The 16,971-nt window shown below is 20.9% G+C and overlaps 2 protein-coding genes across 2 annotated transcripts; one reads left to right on the plus strand and one right to left on the minus strand.

Moving 5' to 3' along the window:
* Positions 1–228: 228 nt before the first annotated feature.
* On the plus strand, positions 229–1,110 carry PmUG01_00013300 (fam-m protein; the record flags this gene model as incomplete). Its single annotated transcript, XM_029004655.1, has 2 exons — positions 229–315; positions 433–1,110. The coding sequence occupies 2 exons, from the start codon at positions 229–231 to the stop codon at positions 1,108–1,110; spliced, it is 765 nt and encodes a 254-aa protein (XP_028859087.1).
* Positions 1,111–8,980: 7,870 nt separating this feature from the next.
* Positions 8,981–11,534, minus strand: PmUG01_00013400 (STP1 protein; the record flags this gene model as incomplete). The annotated part of the gene is made up of 3 exons (XM_029004666.1): positions 8,981–10,068; positions 10,336–11,386; positions 11,514–11,534. The coding sequence occupies 3 exons, from the start codon at positions 11,532–11,534 to the stop codon at positions 8,981–8,983; spliced, it is 2,160 nt and encodes a 719-aa protein (XP_028859088.1).
* Between the last annotated feature and the right edge of the window lie 5,437 nt (positions 11,535–16,971).

Raw genomic sequence — 16,971 nt, forward strand, 5'->3', positions numbered from 1 at the left:
CAAATTATTTTATTTTAATGATATAATTTGTTTTTATATAACATTTAGGTAAAAAATATATAATACATTATTATATATCTTTTTATATGTAGTTGTTTAATTGTACATTATAGTTGTATATATTTTATTAATATCTTACTAAAAAGCAAAATATATTAATAAAAAAAATATTATGTTATTATTAATTTATTCATTAGTTTGTATTTTATAATATTATAGATATATAATATGGAACTAAAAATTAATCCAATCTTATTTATTATAATAACTACTTTTACTTTTTTAAAGAGGATTTTCTCTTTTAACCATGATGGGGTATGATAATATTAGTTATGTTATTGTATTATACATAATGTCCGTGTTTTTTTTTTATTAATACAGTTTTTTAAAATTAAAATATTTGTTCATTTGAATAATAATCTTTTTTTATAGTTAACGTTTAACAAATTTGTAGGTGAGAAATGTATGCAGTGTAGAATATTAGACAAAAGAAATTATCGATTACTAGCAAAATGTATAGAGGATAAAGATTCGAATAACATATATTTGAACGAATTTTTTCAAAATAATGATAAAAAAGAAAATAAATATATAACTAATAATAAAAAATGGAATAAAGAAAAAAACACGAAATCCAACAAAAGTTTATTAAATAAAGCTCAGTACTATACAGAAGTAATAGATTACAATAATGGAATATTTGATGGAAAACATTTTCATTTTGAAAAAAAATTAATAAGAAAAAAAGATTATGATGCATTTCTAGAAAAAAAGAGGAGAATTAGAGATATATCTTTAAAAAAAATAAAATTTAAAAATTACAGATTTGGAAGTGCCATATTTTTACTTTTTTTCTTTCTGGGAATAGGTTTACCCATATTACAAGGATTAGAGCTATTAAAAAAAGCAGGAGATGCGATTAAAAGTTTACCACATATGAATGATGTGTGGGAAACTATAGAAGGATGTTTAGGTCAGGCAAAATATCATTTTTTTTTAATAGCATTTAGCACAATTATCATTATATTAGTTGTTATACTTGTAATAGTAATTCCTAAAATTTTAAGAAATAACGAAAAATATAACAGAATTAAAGCGATGTATGAGTAAGGTGAATAACAAGAAACATGTTTTTTTATATAGCTTATTAATATGAAACGTTATATGTAATATCTTTAGTTTATATACTTAATAAACATACATATTGTTTATATAATTTTATTAATGTACATGGATTTATAACGTAATACTTATAATTAATACTCATAAATTATATTCTTTGTCTGTTGGTAAATTTGAATGCATTAATGATTGTCATTTTTTATTATAAATTATTGTTGAATCAAAATATAATAATATCATGTAATATATGTATTTCTGTATATAATTAGATTGTTATAAGAAACATATATATGTGAGTTAAAATTAATATATAATATTAATGAAGTAGTGTTAGAATTTCCGTTTTAAACGAAAAGTAATTTTATTGTATTTTTTATCTTGAAGAATAATATGATTATCTGTATACGTACTTAAGAAATTATGTGATTAACATTACATTTAAAATGAATATTTTTTTTTTGTATTTAATGTAAAGTAATGTATATATTATGTTACCATGATTTATATATATTTTACTCCAATATAAACATAATATTTGTTATATAAATAATATTTATTAGAAATATGGCATAACATAAAAGTTGTTATTAATAAATTTTGTAACAAGTTTAATTTTGTTTTTTTTTTTTTACAGTGTAAGTAGGGAATTAGAATTGGATAATAAAATAATGTTCTTATAAAATATTATTTCTTTGGTAATTAGGATCAATATTTTAATTTTATTCATGTTACTATTTTATTTTATTTTATTTAATAAGATTATGTATCCTATAAATATATAATTAATTTATAAATAGAAAAAAATAAACTTTATTATCTTAAGAAAATGAAATATATTTTTATTCATATATTAAAAAAGAATATATGTTATAAGAAAAAAAAATTTTAATCTTTAACAAAATTTTTATTTTTTTAAATCCTATATTTTTATTATTTAAATGAAAGCAATTCTTTTTTTATTGAAATTATTTTTTTATAGGAAATAAATTATTAAAAGTATGTTAAATTTGTTAGTGAGGTGAGTAAATAGTTTATATAGATTATGTTAAAAACATTGGAAGATGACATTACATAAATTAATTAAGAACAAAATGTTAGAATAATATTTTTATAATTTTATTAATTATGTACATAATGATGTACAAAATGTATATATATATATATATATATATAATATATATAATATATGTAGCAAAAATAAAATCTATGATTAAATAAATATTATAAACTATATAGTATTTTTATATTTATTATAATCTGGAAGCGTATGCTGAACTTTTTTTTCCGAATTAAATTTATGATTACTATAAAACTATTATTATGAAACATAAAATTAATTATCAGATTATTTCAAACATATTTTCGTTTATACTCTTAATACAAACATGCTAATGTTTAAATAACGTGAAATAATTTCAACGAAAATTATTTTTGTTTTATTATTTTAAATGTGATATTATGAGTAATCTGATCATTTCCATATCTAAATTAGTAACAAAATTACAGATATACGGTAAAATACAAGATACGACATAGTTATGCTGAATAATTAATATTAATTCCTATTCTGAAATTTATAATTTGGTTATTAGAAATGCATCTGAAGTTTTTACATGCAGCAAAAAAAGAGTCTGATTTTTTTAAATGTAATATGTATAATAATGTATATATAATGAGTTCCATGGAGTTCAAAATAGTGGAATTCTATTGGAAATCTGAATAGAAAAAGGATTTCTTTTCAACTATTCTAATTATTTAGGTATTATAATGTTACTTGCTATTACTTTTATGAAAATAACTGTTGTATTTTTTTCTTGGTATATAGCAAATAAAAATGCAATATATAAATGTATATACGATTTGTTATTTTATAATATACATTAGATAAAATTTTATAATTATGTAATAAATTTATATATGTTTTTTATTTTTTATAGGAAGATTTTCTTACTACTTCAGATGTTACATGTATAAAAAGTATTAGAGGAGAAAAAGACAATTAATTATAGTGCTTTAGAAGAACATATATATGAATTATAAACTAAATATTAAGAGTTTTGCTATATAAATTAGAGATTGAGTAGAATAAATATCTCTTAACTACATATATAAATAACATTTTTACAATGTTACATAGAATAAATACTATACAAAAACAACAATACTATAATTTTTACATATTTTAAATTTTTAATTCTGTTTATTGGCAAGTAGATAAATGATAATAAAACTTTGAAGTTATAAATTATATATATATATTCTTTGTAATTTTTGAATAATGTTTTTATTTTATGAATTTTATTTTTTTATTTGGATAAAAATATTACTTGTGTTTTTTTAAAGCTTCTGTTGCTTCTCTTCTTATTTTAATGCAAATTTAATAAACAGTTCTATATGTTAATGTGTAATAAAATCATTATTTATTTCACAATCTTGTGCTATATATTTATACCTTAAAAATATGTGGTTTTTATTCTAAAGAAAAATTCATATATAAGTGGACTTTTTGCTACTGATTCAAACAGTAGTATTGTATTTATGTTAACCCTTTGTTTGAATAATTGCTGTGTAGTTTTTTCTTAATTTTTATGCGCATGTATACATTTCTAATTTTTTTTATCTTATTTATTAAGAAATATTTTCATATATGTAACTTTTGCACCTCTAAGTATTAGATTTTGTATTGCAAATAATATAAACTGTAATTTTTGTATCAAGGATCTCATTGTGGTTGATACCCTATACTATGAGAACTTCCTTTATATTTTCTATATACTTCTTTATATATATTTTGTAAGGATTCTCTTTTTTCTTTACGTTTAACTGTTTTTTTCGTAACTAATCTATTTCATAAGCATGATTTCAATAAAGTAAACTATATGAAACAAAACAAGTATATATACCTGAATATATTAATGTTTTGTGCTTGTAAATTTTTGTGAAAATTGGCATACTCATTGTGTGAGAATATTCACGTTATTAACTATAATTTTTTTTTAACTTTATATAAAAAAAATAAAGCGCATGATGCTAGTAATACGAGCGCTTTGTATAAACTCACACCAAATATATATTTCACTTGCATAGGTGATAAATATGTGGTAAACCAGTACAAGGAGTTACCATGTGAATTTTATTATCAAATGCTTTTTTACAATTGATTAAATCCGCGCAAAAAGCATTTTAACTACATTTTTGATGTTTTCACAATTATTCTTGTAAAGGTTATAACATTTCTTAATATTACCACAAGTTATATCACCAGAATCCTGTTTTTTTATCATTAAATTTGCTAAAATCATCATAATAACCGTATATTTATTCAAGCTTTGTTAAAGATTCAGTATCAATTTCTTTTATTTCTTGTATGCATATATAATCTAATTTAGACGAAACACCTCTAAAGGAGTTAAACAAAATGTAACTATTATTCTTTTTATTTTTTTTTTCTGAATTTATCAGGTAATTCAAGTATTTACAACGTTTGAGATTATCAGAATAATATTTATCCTTAACTTCAATTAAATATATACCAATCTGTTGACATAATGTAATAAAATTAGTATTAGGAATATTTAAAGAATTATATTTAGTATTAGAACAATATTATACAGGACTTACTCTATCAATCTTAACATTTTAACTAACCCCCCTTTATTCCGTTTTATAATGAAGATGTAATTACACGAATTATTTTAAAAAAATAATAAAATAAAGTAAGAAATACTACTACTAATAATAATATATATTCGTAAAATTATATTTTAATGAATAAAAATATATATTTTATTTATGTAACAACAAATTAATGAAATATTATGATATATATAAATATTATAAAAAACAAATAAATCTTACGCTTCCCCCTAAAATGTTTGCGCCATTGTATATAAATATACGTGAATGAAACAGCAAAAGTTAAATTAACGTAATACTGATATTTATCTAAGTGAAAAAATGTTACGCTTTATGTTTATATGTGATGCATTCCTTTTTGTCACGTATAGAATTTTAAAAAACAAATCATAATAAAATCACCATTTCAATTTTACATTAAAATTAATATAAGGTTGTATAGTTTGTACAGTACAATATAAAAGCTTTTAATTGTAAACATGATAATCTGAAAAACATAATTTCTTTATTGTATCTAAAATACAATTATAGTAATGAATATTCTTCCCTTTTATTTTTATTCGTGTGAAAATTATATAAATGTACATACATGCTATAGAAAAAAAATAAATTAGCATTAGTTTATTCTAATATAAATTGCCAATTATATTCGAGTATCTTATTAAAAATCTTTTTTTACCTTTTAAAATACTATAAATAGATAAATACTATTTATTTTATAGGTATAGAATTTTCCCTTTTATTTTTATTTTAGTGTTAGAATGGCACGTTTCATATTATTTCAGTTAATATTAAAAATATGTGATAATAATATATAAGCTCTTTAAGAATCTGAATTTCGTGATTTTTAGTGAAATTATAATTTTTCATAAATGGAAAATAAATTCAAGTTAAATAGGTTTATAATACATTAAAATAAGTACTATTTCGTTAAATTAAAAATATCTTGCTTAAAAATAATATTTTAAGTATGAATATATTATTCTAGAGATAGACATTATCATATTATTTAAAACAATCTCTTATTTTTTTTCATCCTATTACACAAGAAGCTAAAGTTTCAGTTTAATCTTTATAACTTTTGATTTAGTATGATATATATGATTATATTTCAAATATAACAATTATATAAACAAAAATTAGATATTATTACAAGGTAGATTAATTAAAATTATAAAATAAATAAAAAAAAAAAAAAATTTATGCCTAAAGCTTTTAGTAAAATATATTAGTGAATTTAATTTATACATGTGACTAATTAAAAATATAAATTAATATATCAACTAAAATTTATATTTACAGACAAAATATGACAAGCCCAATTAAAAAATAAATTTATGGCTTTTGTTCTATTTATCCAATATAGTAAAATAATTGATAAAAGAAATGTCATAAAATTTTTCAATTTCACTTATTTCACTGCTATTATATTTATCTCTATTATGTGTCTTATATATTCTACTATATAATAACGTATATTTTATGGATCTCACAGAATAATAATAAATTATTATTTTTTTTTTTTTTACATATCATATTATTGTAAAATATCTTAAGATTATATATTTAGTAAAATATATAAATCGTATATTATTATATTTTAATTGTACTAATATATTTAACATATAATTAAATATATTTAAAAAAATATATATAATTACATAAAAACAAAAATTGTTTTTGTTATTAGTACATAAATAAAATGATTTCTCTTTTACTTTATGAACAAAGTAGTAATTAATATAGAAAAGTTATTATTATAATGGTTAAAATAAATATTTTTTTAAATTTATTTTACGTAAGATATCCTCTGTTATTTTATTTTTATATTTATAACAATAATATATCTTTTTTCAATTCTCATATATGTGTTTTATTTAATAAAGTACTGTTGTCAAAATTCCCAATAAATTCCAAAGAATTACAGTTGTGTTGTTATGAGATTAATATTAATTAATAACTATATTTGTAGGTTTATGTATGCCAATATTCTATTATTATTTATAATATTCAATATATTTCTAGTATAATCACTATAGATTTAATGGACTAATGTTATATTAAAAAATTTATTAAGTACCATATCATATATAAAAAATAAAATATAAAAGAAAACATAAATATTTATTATTCTGCTAATGTATAATTTGTATGAATAAAATATGCATGTAATATTTATATTATATGATAAAGTATAAAAATATCTAATGGAATGATTCTTATAAAAATTAAAAGAATATACTTTAAAAGAACTATATATTTACTTCTTGTAAAACAAAAAGAAAAAATATAAATTCTATTGAATTTATTCAAAAGTGTTGGAACAAAGACAATGCTAATATAACTATTTAAAAATAATTATTTTCTTAATAATATGTTATTAATATGTAATAATATATTTGCTTAATGTATTATAAGGATATTACATTAGAGAGACGAATATATCTATTTCATATAGCATTGTACTAACCTATGGTAATAATTATAATTAATTCAGATTAATATATTTTTTGCCATTTTATTTATTATATTATTTATGAATTAATGATATTGTAAAATTCATAAATTAAGTGATATTATTATGGGATTTACATAATATAAAACAGTAAATAATAATTTGTAATCTGCCTATTTTTTTGGTATATGATAGCAGTTAAAAATTGTTACATATATAAAATGGATTTCATATTTTCATAGATAAATCTAGTAGTAGTTATATTTATAAATATTAATATATAGAGAGATGATTTAAAAAATAATAACTATTAATCTTATTAGCTAAGTAGGAAAAAGAAAAATATTATTGCGTAATTGCAAAATATCAAAAAAAAAATATAAATATAAAAGTCGAAATTAACAAATTCTTTTTAAAATGTAAAAATATATCATATTTTTTAAATTTACTAAAACATATTTATATTTTTTTTCATATCTTTCTGGTTTTAGAAAAGCGCTGAAATTCATATAGTACTGTTTAATTTATACATTTTTTTATATTTAACTTTTATATCATTTATTTTATAAAAATATTAATAAATAATAATGTAGATGTTAAAGTAAAAAAAAATGTAAGAATATTTTTTATTTAATTGTTTACATTTTCTTTAAAAGCGAATATAAATTACAAGTTAATATAAAAAACTATGTATTCAGAATAATTTCATTATTATCATGTTTTAGGCATTTTAATTAGTTCAATAATTTTTTAAATTTATAATAATAAAAGTTATACAATCAAAAACGATACTTTAATATCATAAATATCTATAAATATGTATAAGGATTTTTCCTTTAAGTTACATTATTTGTTGCATAAAAAAATTGAATTCTTTATTAAGGGACAGTACATTTAAATATGATTTTTTCTTTGTGAGAAGATATATATAATTAAAATAAAATATATTGATATATAACAAATAAAGGGTTACAAACTTACTATAAATTAAAACGTTTATAATGCGATTATCTATTAAATCATAATAACCTAGAAGTATTTCTTTATGTATATAACATATGGTTTTTTATAATATATTAAATTATATAAATTATATATATGTTTTCACTACGCTTTCGTGTGCTTTAACGTATATATGTTTTTTTTATTAAAATTTTTTTATATTAATTAAATCCTTAAATGATTAATTGATAGGAATATTTTGAAGGATACAAATAAGCATCTATATAAATATGCAAATAACCATATATATAGAAATAATAAAATAACATAGAATTCTAAAATTATAAGTAATTCTGATATATAAATTAAAAAAAAGTATTGCAATATTAATGTTTTTGCTTTTTTTTATTTTCCGACATATTAATTATTTTCCTAAATGTTTAATATTCTTGGAATACATTAATATAATTTTAATTTTTATATATATATATATATACATTGTTACTTATATTTAATCAAGTATTAATATAAATTTCATATTGATAATCTTAAAGAAAGAAATAAAAAATAGTATATATAATTGAAATATATTTTATGCATTTTCATTTCAATCTTCATATTTCATGTTCGCTTCTCTTTCTTTTATTAAGTATTTTTTCAAATTATTCTTTTTATTGTTCCCATAGTGAATAATAAAATTTATTAAATAAGTTTCTTATAGATTACATGCTTAGGCAAAAATGTTATTCTTATATATTCAGAATGTATATTATAAATTTTAAAAATGTATTTTTGTATATTTCAATCGTATTTGTCTGCAGTTTTTTATTTTTCCATAGAATATCCATATGTATTATCTTCTCTTATCCAACGTTCTAACTCTTTTTTAAAGATATCGTCCGTTTTATAATCATGATTTTCCGTATTTTCCAAAAAATAACGGTTAAATTCACTTATGTTTTCTATAAATTCTTTTTTACTATCTGAATTTTCTTTTTCCTTAAATTCAATTATGTAATTATCCAAATGTGATTCATTATTTTCAATATCCTGCTCTTTTTTGCATTCTTCTAATACTGACATAAGAATGAGTATACATAGTTTTGTTAATAATTTTTTTTTTATATATTTATATAATTCTTGGCAGTCTTCTTTGTTCGATAATTCTCCTATATTAATTAATGGCAAAGAATCTTTAATTTTTTCATTATCATAATCATCTGGTATAATCTGGAGTTCAGCAGTTAAATAGTTAAATAAGTCCTGTTCAATATATTGCTTAATAATTATACACTTCTCCAATATCCACTGTCTCCATATATCTTTTTCTCTTGGTGAAAATGGAATATTTTGAATTTCATCAGGATCATTTTTTAATTCTTCTCTTTTTTTTAAGTTAGCTAGTTCTCTTTTCCAATCAATTTTTAAATTATTAAACCAATGTTCTTTTTTCAATTTGTCAGCAAGATTTTGATGTTTTTCTATCCATTTATTCCATAATATTTTTTGTTTTTCTTTTTGATTAATACTTTTTGTATTTCCAATTATTAGTTTGTCATTAGTTAAAAAAGGATATGTATTGTGTTCCCCTTTTGTTAGCAATTCTAAGCATATTTCTAAAAATTCTCCTTTTATATACTCCCATTCTTCATTTCTGTATTCTTCGAGTATTTGCATATGTACTTCTATGATAGTTTTGTATCTATGTTTGTTTTGCTTTGATGCGTTTATATTATTATTCTTGTTATGTTCAAGTATTTTTATTTTTTTTGTTATCTCTTCATCATCATATAATGGATATTCCATATTATCATGTTTTACAAATTTGTGTTTTGTGCAAGAATGTGAAGGTGTTAGTATTTTTAGGAATTTCACTTGTCTTCTTTTTATCTTTTTTTTTTTTTTAAATATTCCTATTAAAGTGTACTAGAATATAAAAAAAAGAAATAATAGATTCATAAATTAAATTATTACAGTAATCGAATATTTTTCATATGCTTAAACTTTTATATTTATTTTACTTTAATAAACAGAGAAAGTATAATAATTGTTACAAGGCTTGTTAAAATAGTTGGTATGCGTACAATAGTTCGATTTGGTGGTTGACCTATAATTGTATTTTAAATGTATATATAATATAATTACTTCTAAAATAGAGAATTAATTAGTATAAGTTATACTTGGAATTTTAGCGTGAACAGTGACCGCGGGAAAATCTGTAGCAACATTTAATTTTCCAGAAGGAAAAGAAACAATTTGAAAATCCTGGGTTTCTCTGGAGACGTCAGGTTTTCTATGTAATGGTGTAGAATCAGGAGGTTTTTCTGAATCTAAAGAAACAAAACTTTTAGGTTCTGATAATTCAGCTTGGGGAGATTGTACATATTCAGCGTGAGAATTTTCTGTTTTTGTTGATGATGCTTCAGATGGAGCTATTATTGGGGATAGAGTTTGAGGTTCGTTTTCAATTTTTCTTTCGGGAGTATTATGCTCACCATGTTGGGGTCTAGGTTGAGCTGCAGTTTCTAGAACATCTGCTACTTCTTGGTTTCGATCTTGAGTTGTAAATTTACTTTCAACTCTTTTTTCATCTTCAGGTGAACCCTTATTTTTTTTTTCAGCTAGAATTTTATCAGGTGGTACTGGATGGGAGAGCCTGCAGTTAAGCTGTTTTTTAAAAGTTTGAGGATCCATTATGTCGCATGTTTTTTTTGGTCCTTTTTTTGTTTTGTCTCTTTCGTAACACGTTTCAATGAGGTACTTCTTTGTATTAAAATATTCCTCCTTTTCACTAATCCATATATTATATTCTTCACATTTACTTGAATAACTCTCAGCAGATTGAGGGTTTTGCTTCAACCGTTTTATATCCGTCAGATCGGTATTTCTCTTTTTACAGAAATCATCTACTTCATATTTTAATTTTAAAAATTCTAAATCATTTTCATTCATAATCAGAGGACATCCTCCTAGTTCATCTAGCTTTTTATAATGAGGATGTAACCATTCATTTAATGCCTTTTCCCATGTTGCTTTTTGTGATGTATAATAACCTGGTGGAGTCTTATTGTCAATTAGATATCTGGCCAAATATAGGCATTTATCCTTTAATGCTTTTTTATCTTTATTAGAAATAAGTTTAGTAATGTTGTCCTTAATATGATTTACGACTTCTATAAAACGTGCTTCTCGTGCGTATCTGAAGTAAGAAGTGCCAAATATCCTCAAATTCTAAATTCAAGATAATTATTAAGAATTATTTAAGCACAAAATTTTGTTTTTGTTGTATAATCTCATTTTTAGCGTAAATAAATAATTTATCAATAAATTTAAGAATATTAAAAAAAATGAGCATTACCTTAGGTAAACATTTTTCCATAATAACTGTGTGTCAAAATACTAGTTGATTGTAAATAACAATCTAAAAGAAAAATAAAAAGTTATATTATTTTATTTATCAGTAGGGAAATTTTAAGTTAATATATCGTAATAAATAGAAATTATAAAATTAGTTTTTTTATTAAAATTTATGAGTATTACAAAATAATTAAAAACTTTTGTATTTGTTTTTTTTGATTGTTCTCTTCTTTCATGTTAAATATATATATAATAATTAAAGATATATATTAATCATATTTTAATATTATAATATAGAAAAGTGTATATCTGTACATAGAATTAATATTTTATTTTTGTACTAAAATCCAAATTGTTCAAAATAAAAAATTACATATAAGTAACACTAATAAATAATATTAATTTTATGGTTTACGATTAATATATATATATATATATACACTTTTTTTTTAAATACAAAACATATAAATTCTATTATTAATGTTACTATAAATAATACTTTTTGTTCTTTTTTTCTGAAAATAAATAGTCTTTATATCAAATCATTAATAGAACTGATGGCATTTTTCTTTTTATTTTGTTATTTATGTTTGATCTTAAGCATTATAATGATATAACTATTTTGTTAGCACTTTTTTAAATTTAAGATGCCCTGAAGATAGAAAAGAATCAATAATAAATAAATAATACTAAATAATTTGTATGGGTGCATAAAGTACAAACAACTGAAAAGTAGTTATGGCAATTAATATTATATATATATATATATATCAATTACCTATATATTAGTTATTTATAATATGTATTGTACCAACGGATATTATTAAAATAGCATAATTTACTATACATATAATGTTCTTCTGTTTATATCTATTACCACTTTTGTATGTGATTGATTAAATATGGATTATATTTTATTTAATAAAGTGTATATTTAGGAATATCAGTTAATGAAAAAAAGATTGTCTACTTAATTAAAATATGCAAAATTATTAGATGTACGTGTACCAAAAAATTATGCTATATCATTAAAAATAATTAAAAAAAATTAAAACTTTCCATAAAAAACAATATTATTACAATTAATTGTAAATAAATAATATATTACATTAAATAATACAACAAGTATTGAAGTATAATAACCTTATTCCTATAATAATTAATACATATGTTAGAATAAATATATTAAAAATATTTAATTTATTTTTTCGTTTATAATGAATTTGATAAATGTATGTAAGTATAGTTTTAGTATAACAGATGAATATTTATTTAGTATTAAAACTAAAAAAGATCATGTATTATTTTATAATTCTTTTTATTATTTGAGTTTATTAATGGAATTACAGGACTATTTAAAAGTATATTGAACAACGTAGCTTGTTCTTTTATAATGTAAATATATTATTTATAATTTTAATCCTTTGTTTGAAACAAGTCTATAATGAATGTAGAATTATTAGAAAAAAAAAAATATATATATATTTACATAAAAATATATATATATTAATTGGTACTAATTTTTGGTAAGTAGTTAATTCACATAATTATTTAATTTATTATAATTATGTTACATCAATCAAAAGTAATAAAAAATTTTTTTTTTCATATACGTTTAATTTTTATTTTTGGGTTTCTACAAAATTTTTTATTCTATGCTTACTTTTTTTTTCTAATCCCTTAAATTCGATCGTATTTCTTCTAAAAATATTTTGAATAATAAAAATATAAGAGAAAATAATATAAAAATAATTTATCATTTTGTTAAGATATTATATATTCAAATTATGTACTTGAGTATATCGCATAAGTTGTAAAAGTAATACATAATTAACGTGTTATAGTGGATGATTATATGGTAATATAAAAGTAAATATTATTTTCTCAAATATCTGAAAATTTTTTGGAAGAACTGCTTAATATTTGTATTCATATATATATATATATATATATTTATTTTTTTTCTTTTTGTTTTTTTTCTTTAATTTTTAAAAATTTATGAAAATTTTGTTTTTTTGTTGATGTATTTCTCATTGTTATTTTTAATATATAATATAATTTATTGTATGTTACTATAGTTAATTCATGACAATTAATTTAAAATAATAAAATATTAATAAATATTCATAAAATTTACTGAATGTTTCTTGTTATACCTATGGTTATTTTATTTATATATAAAAAATATAATATTTATGTATGAAATTGATGTTTTGAATAAATATACTTTTCAAATCAATAATGCTAATGAAATTGAAATATATATATACCTAGTAAAGCATATAGCTGTAAATAAACGTAATACTAATGATATATAACATATTTTAGTAACTTGAAATAATATATTATAATTATTTCTTATATAATACAAATATACAATGAAGTAAATATGACATAAACTATTACAAAAATCCGATGAGTAATTAAAATTATAGTTCATATTATTTTATAGTGCAGTTTATAATTATCGATGTATTATAATAGTGAAAGACTTCTTAAGAAATAACATAATGTAAAATAGATTACCAAATTTTATATTATGATAAATATATTGTAACATTATATATATCCTTTTATTTATGTATATAAATGTAGGCTCACAGTATTCCATACAAGGAATTTTTAACTACTTTTACTAGCAATTGAATAAACTGTATTTTTCTGCATAATCAAAGTATGAAATATTTACTATTATTATTAGGATTATATTAATATCGTTTAATCATAATAGATAACATATTATTGTTATATATATAATTTGGCTTATATTAAATTATGAGTTTATAGAACTGGTATTTCAAATTTTAAATTAGTAATTTACTACATTCACATTATTTAATGATAAGAGGACATATGTTAATATGCATGCTTAATTATACATTAAAAGCTATTTTTATCATTACTAATTTTTAGTTAATTTAAACATAATTCTCTTTATTCATTTCATCTATTGTTTACGTTACCATAATTTAATCATTAATATGTCATTCTTCTTAAATATCTGTCTATGTATATTATATAGATTTACTGTTTATACGAAATACTATTTATTCTAATTGCATTTATTATAAGTCATTACATGGATAAGGGAGTTCCAATTAAAATTAATGCCTTTTTATATTTTGTATGTTCTTTCTTTATAATTTATAAATTTGAATAAAATATTTGTATATTAATTTCATTATATTTTATATCTTTTTAAATTAGTTCCCACGTTGTTTTTATTGTTTCCTTAAATTTAACTCTGCTTATATACTATGACATTCTAAATATTATTATTATATACAATTATTAATATCTTTTTTTTTGGTATTTTTAACATTACCCTTAAAATATATTATTCTAGCGCTTGTTTTACGTTAATTTAAATTAAAATTTATGAACATCTATACATTAGAGTTTTTTACATTACTTTATATTATATAACACTTACTGTCACCTGAATAATGTTGTTATTTTAAGAGCCATGATTTCTTAATTGGTTATTGTGTTCATATGTATATTTTTTTTCTTTGAAGACAATGACAAAGTTCAAATAACATATAATATTATTAAAAAATGTTATATTATTATAAATAAAAAACTATTAAAATGATAATTTACTGTCTTAATATGTTGGTGAGTTTGTAGTATTAACATTTTTCCGTAAAATAATTTAGAGTTTTACACAGAAAAATGTGAGGAAAATATTGCAATAATTGTTAATATAATTAATAGATATAATAATATATACTCATATACAGTATCATCAGAAGGTTATACTGATGACGTTAAAGCAAGAAATGAGGATTTTATGGAATTTGAATGGCACTGTGTTTCAGTATATTTATGTGGTTTATTAACATATTTTATTATAGTTACAATTTTAAAGTCATATGATTCTTACGAATTCCTTATTAATTTTTAATGTTTAACAGTTGCACACATAAAATATTTAAATTTTATATAACACATCTATTTATAAGGTTATTATATATTAAGTCATAGTTTTCACAATATAGAAGAGTACTAAATATATTAATTGAAATATGGGAATTTTCTAGAATTAGAAAAAAAATATATTGTATTAAATATATAAAGTAGGAGAAATTCTAGGAAAATATATCTTTATAAAGAAACTGAAAAATAGATATTTCAAAGTTAATAATACTTATAGACATATAAATAATATAATATATTAGATAAAATTGAAAATTTAAATGAATATATTATTTTTTGTAGATTTGGAATTATATAATTATTATAAATATGAAATAATATTTTAGAAATGGGCATTAAATATTATTTTATATTTATTTTTTCCCATTTGTACGTATTAAATACTAATAGTATTATTTATTAAATATAATAAATAATTCAAAAAGCATCTAAAATATATATATATATATATGTAGGAACACGATTTGCATGTGATTTTAATTAATATGAAGGAAATTATTTACTTCAGTAGGAATAAATGTATTTGTATATTACTTAAAAAAACAAAAAGGATACACAAACAATTTGTACAATTATATAATTTGTTTTACTTAAAAAATGAATGGTTTAGGTTTTAGGGTTTAGGGTTTAGGGTTCAGGGTTTTAGGGTTCAGGTTTAGGGTTCAGGGTTTAGGGTTCAGGGTTTAGGGTTCAGGGTTTAGGGTTTAGGGTTCAGGGTTCAGGGTTCAGGGTTTAGGTTTAGGGTTCAGGGTTTAGGTTTCAGGGTTGGGTTCAGGGTTTAGGTTTTAGGGTTCAGGGTTTAGGGTTCAGGGTTTAGGTTTCAGGGTTTAGGGTTTAGGGTTTAGGGTTTTAGGTTTAGGGTTTAGGGTTTAGGGTTCAGGGTTTAGGTTTAGGGTTCAGGGTTTAGGGTTCAGGGTTTAGGGTTCAGGGTTCAGGGTTTAGGGTTCAGGGTAGGGTTTAGGGTTTAGGGTTCAGGGTTTAGGTTTAGGGTTCAGGGTTCAGGGTTTAGGGTTCAGGGTTCAGGGTTTAGGGTTTAGGGTTCAGGGTTTAGGGTTTAGGGTTTAGGGTTTAGGGTTTAGGGTTCAGGGTTTAGGGTTCGGTTTAGGGTTCAGGGTTTAGGGTTTAGGGTTTCAGGGTTTAGGGTTCTTTAGGGGTTGGGTTCAGGGTTTAGGGTTCAGGTTTTAGGTTTTAGGTTTAGGGTTAGGGTTCAGGGTTTAGGGTTTAGGTTCAGGGTTCAGGGTTTAGGGTTCAGGGTTTAGGGTTAGGGGTTCAGGGTTAGGGTTCAGGGTTCAGGGTTCAGGGTTTCAGGGTTTCAGGGTTCAGGGTTCAGGGTTTAGGGTTCAGGGTTCAGGGTTTTAGGTTTGGGGTTCAGGGGTTTAGGGTTAGGGTTCAGGGGTTTAAGGGTTCAGGGTTTAGGGTTTCAGGGTTTTAGGGTTCAGGGTTCAGGGTTTTAGGGTTCAGGGTTCAGGGTTTAGGGTTTAGGGTTTAGGGTTTTAGGGTTCAGGGTTTAGGGTTCAGGG

Source organism: Plasmodium malariae (assembly GCF_900090045.1).
Source record: "Plasmodium malariae genome assembly, contig: PmUG01_00_2, whole genome shotgun sequence".
Lineage (NCBI taxonomy): Eukaryota > Apicomplexa > Aconoidasida > Haemosporida > Plasmodiidae > Plasmodium > Plasmodium malariae.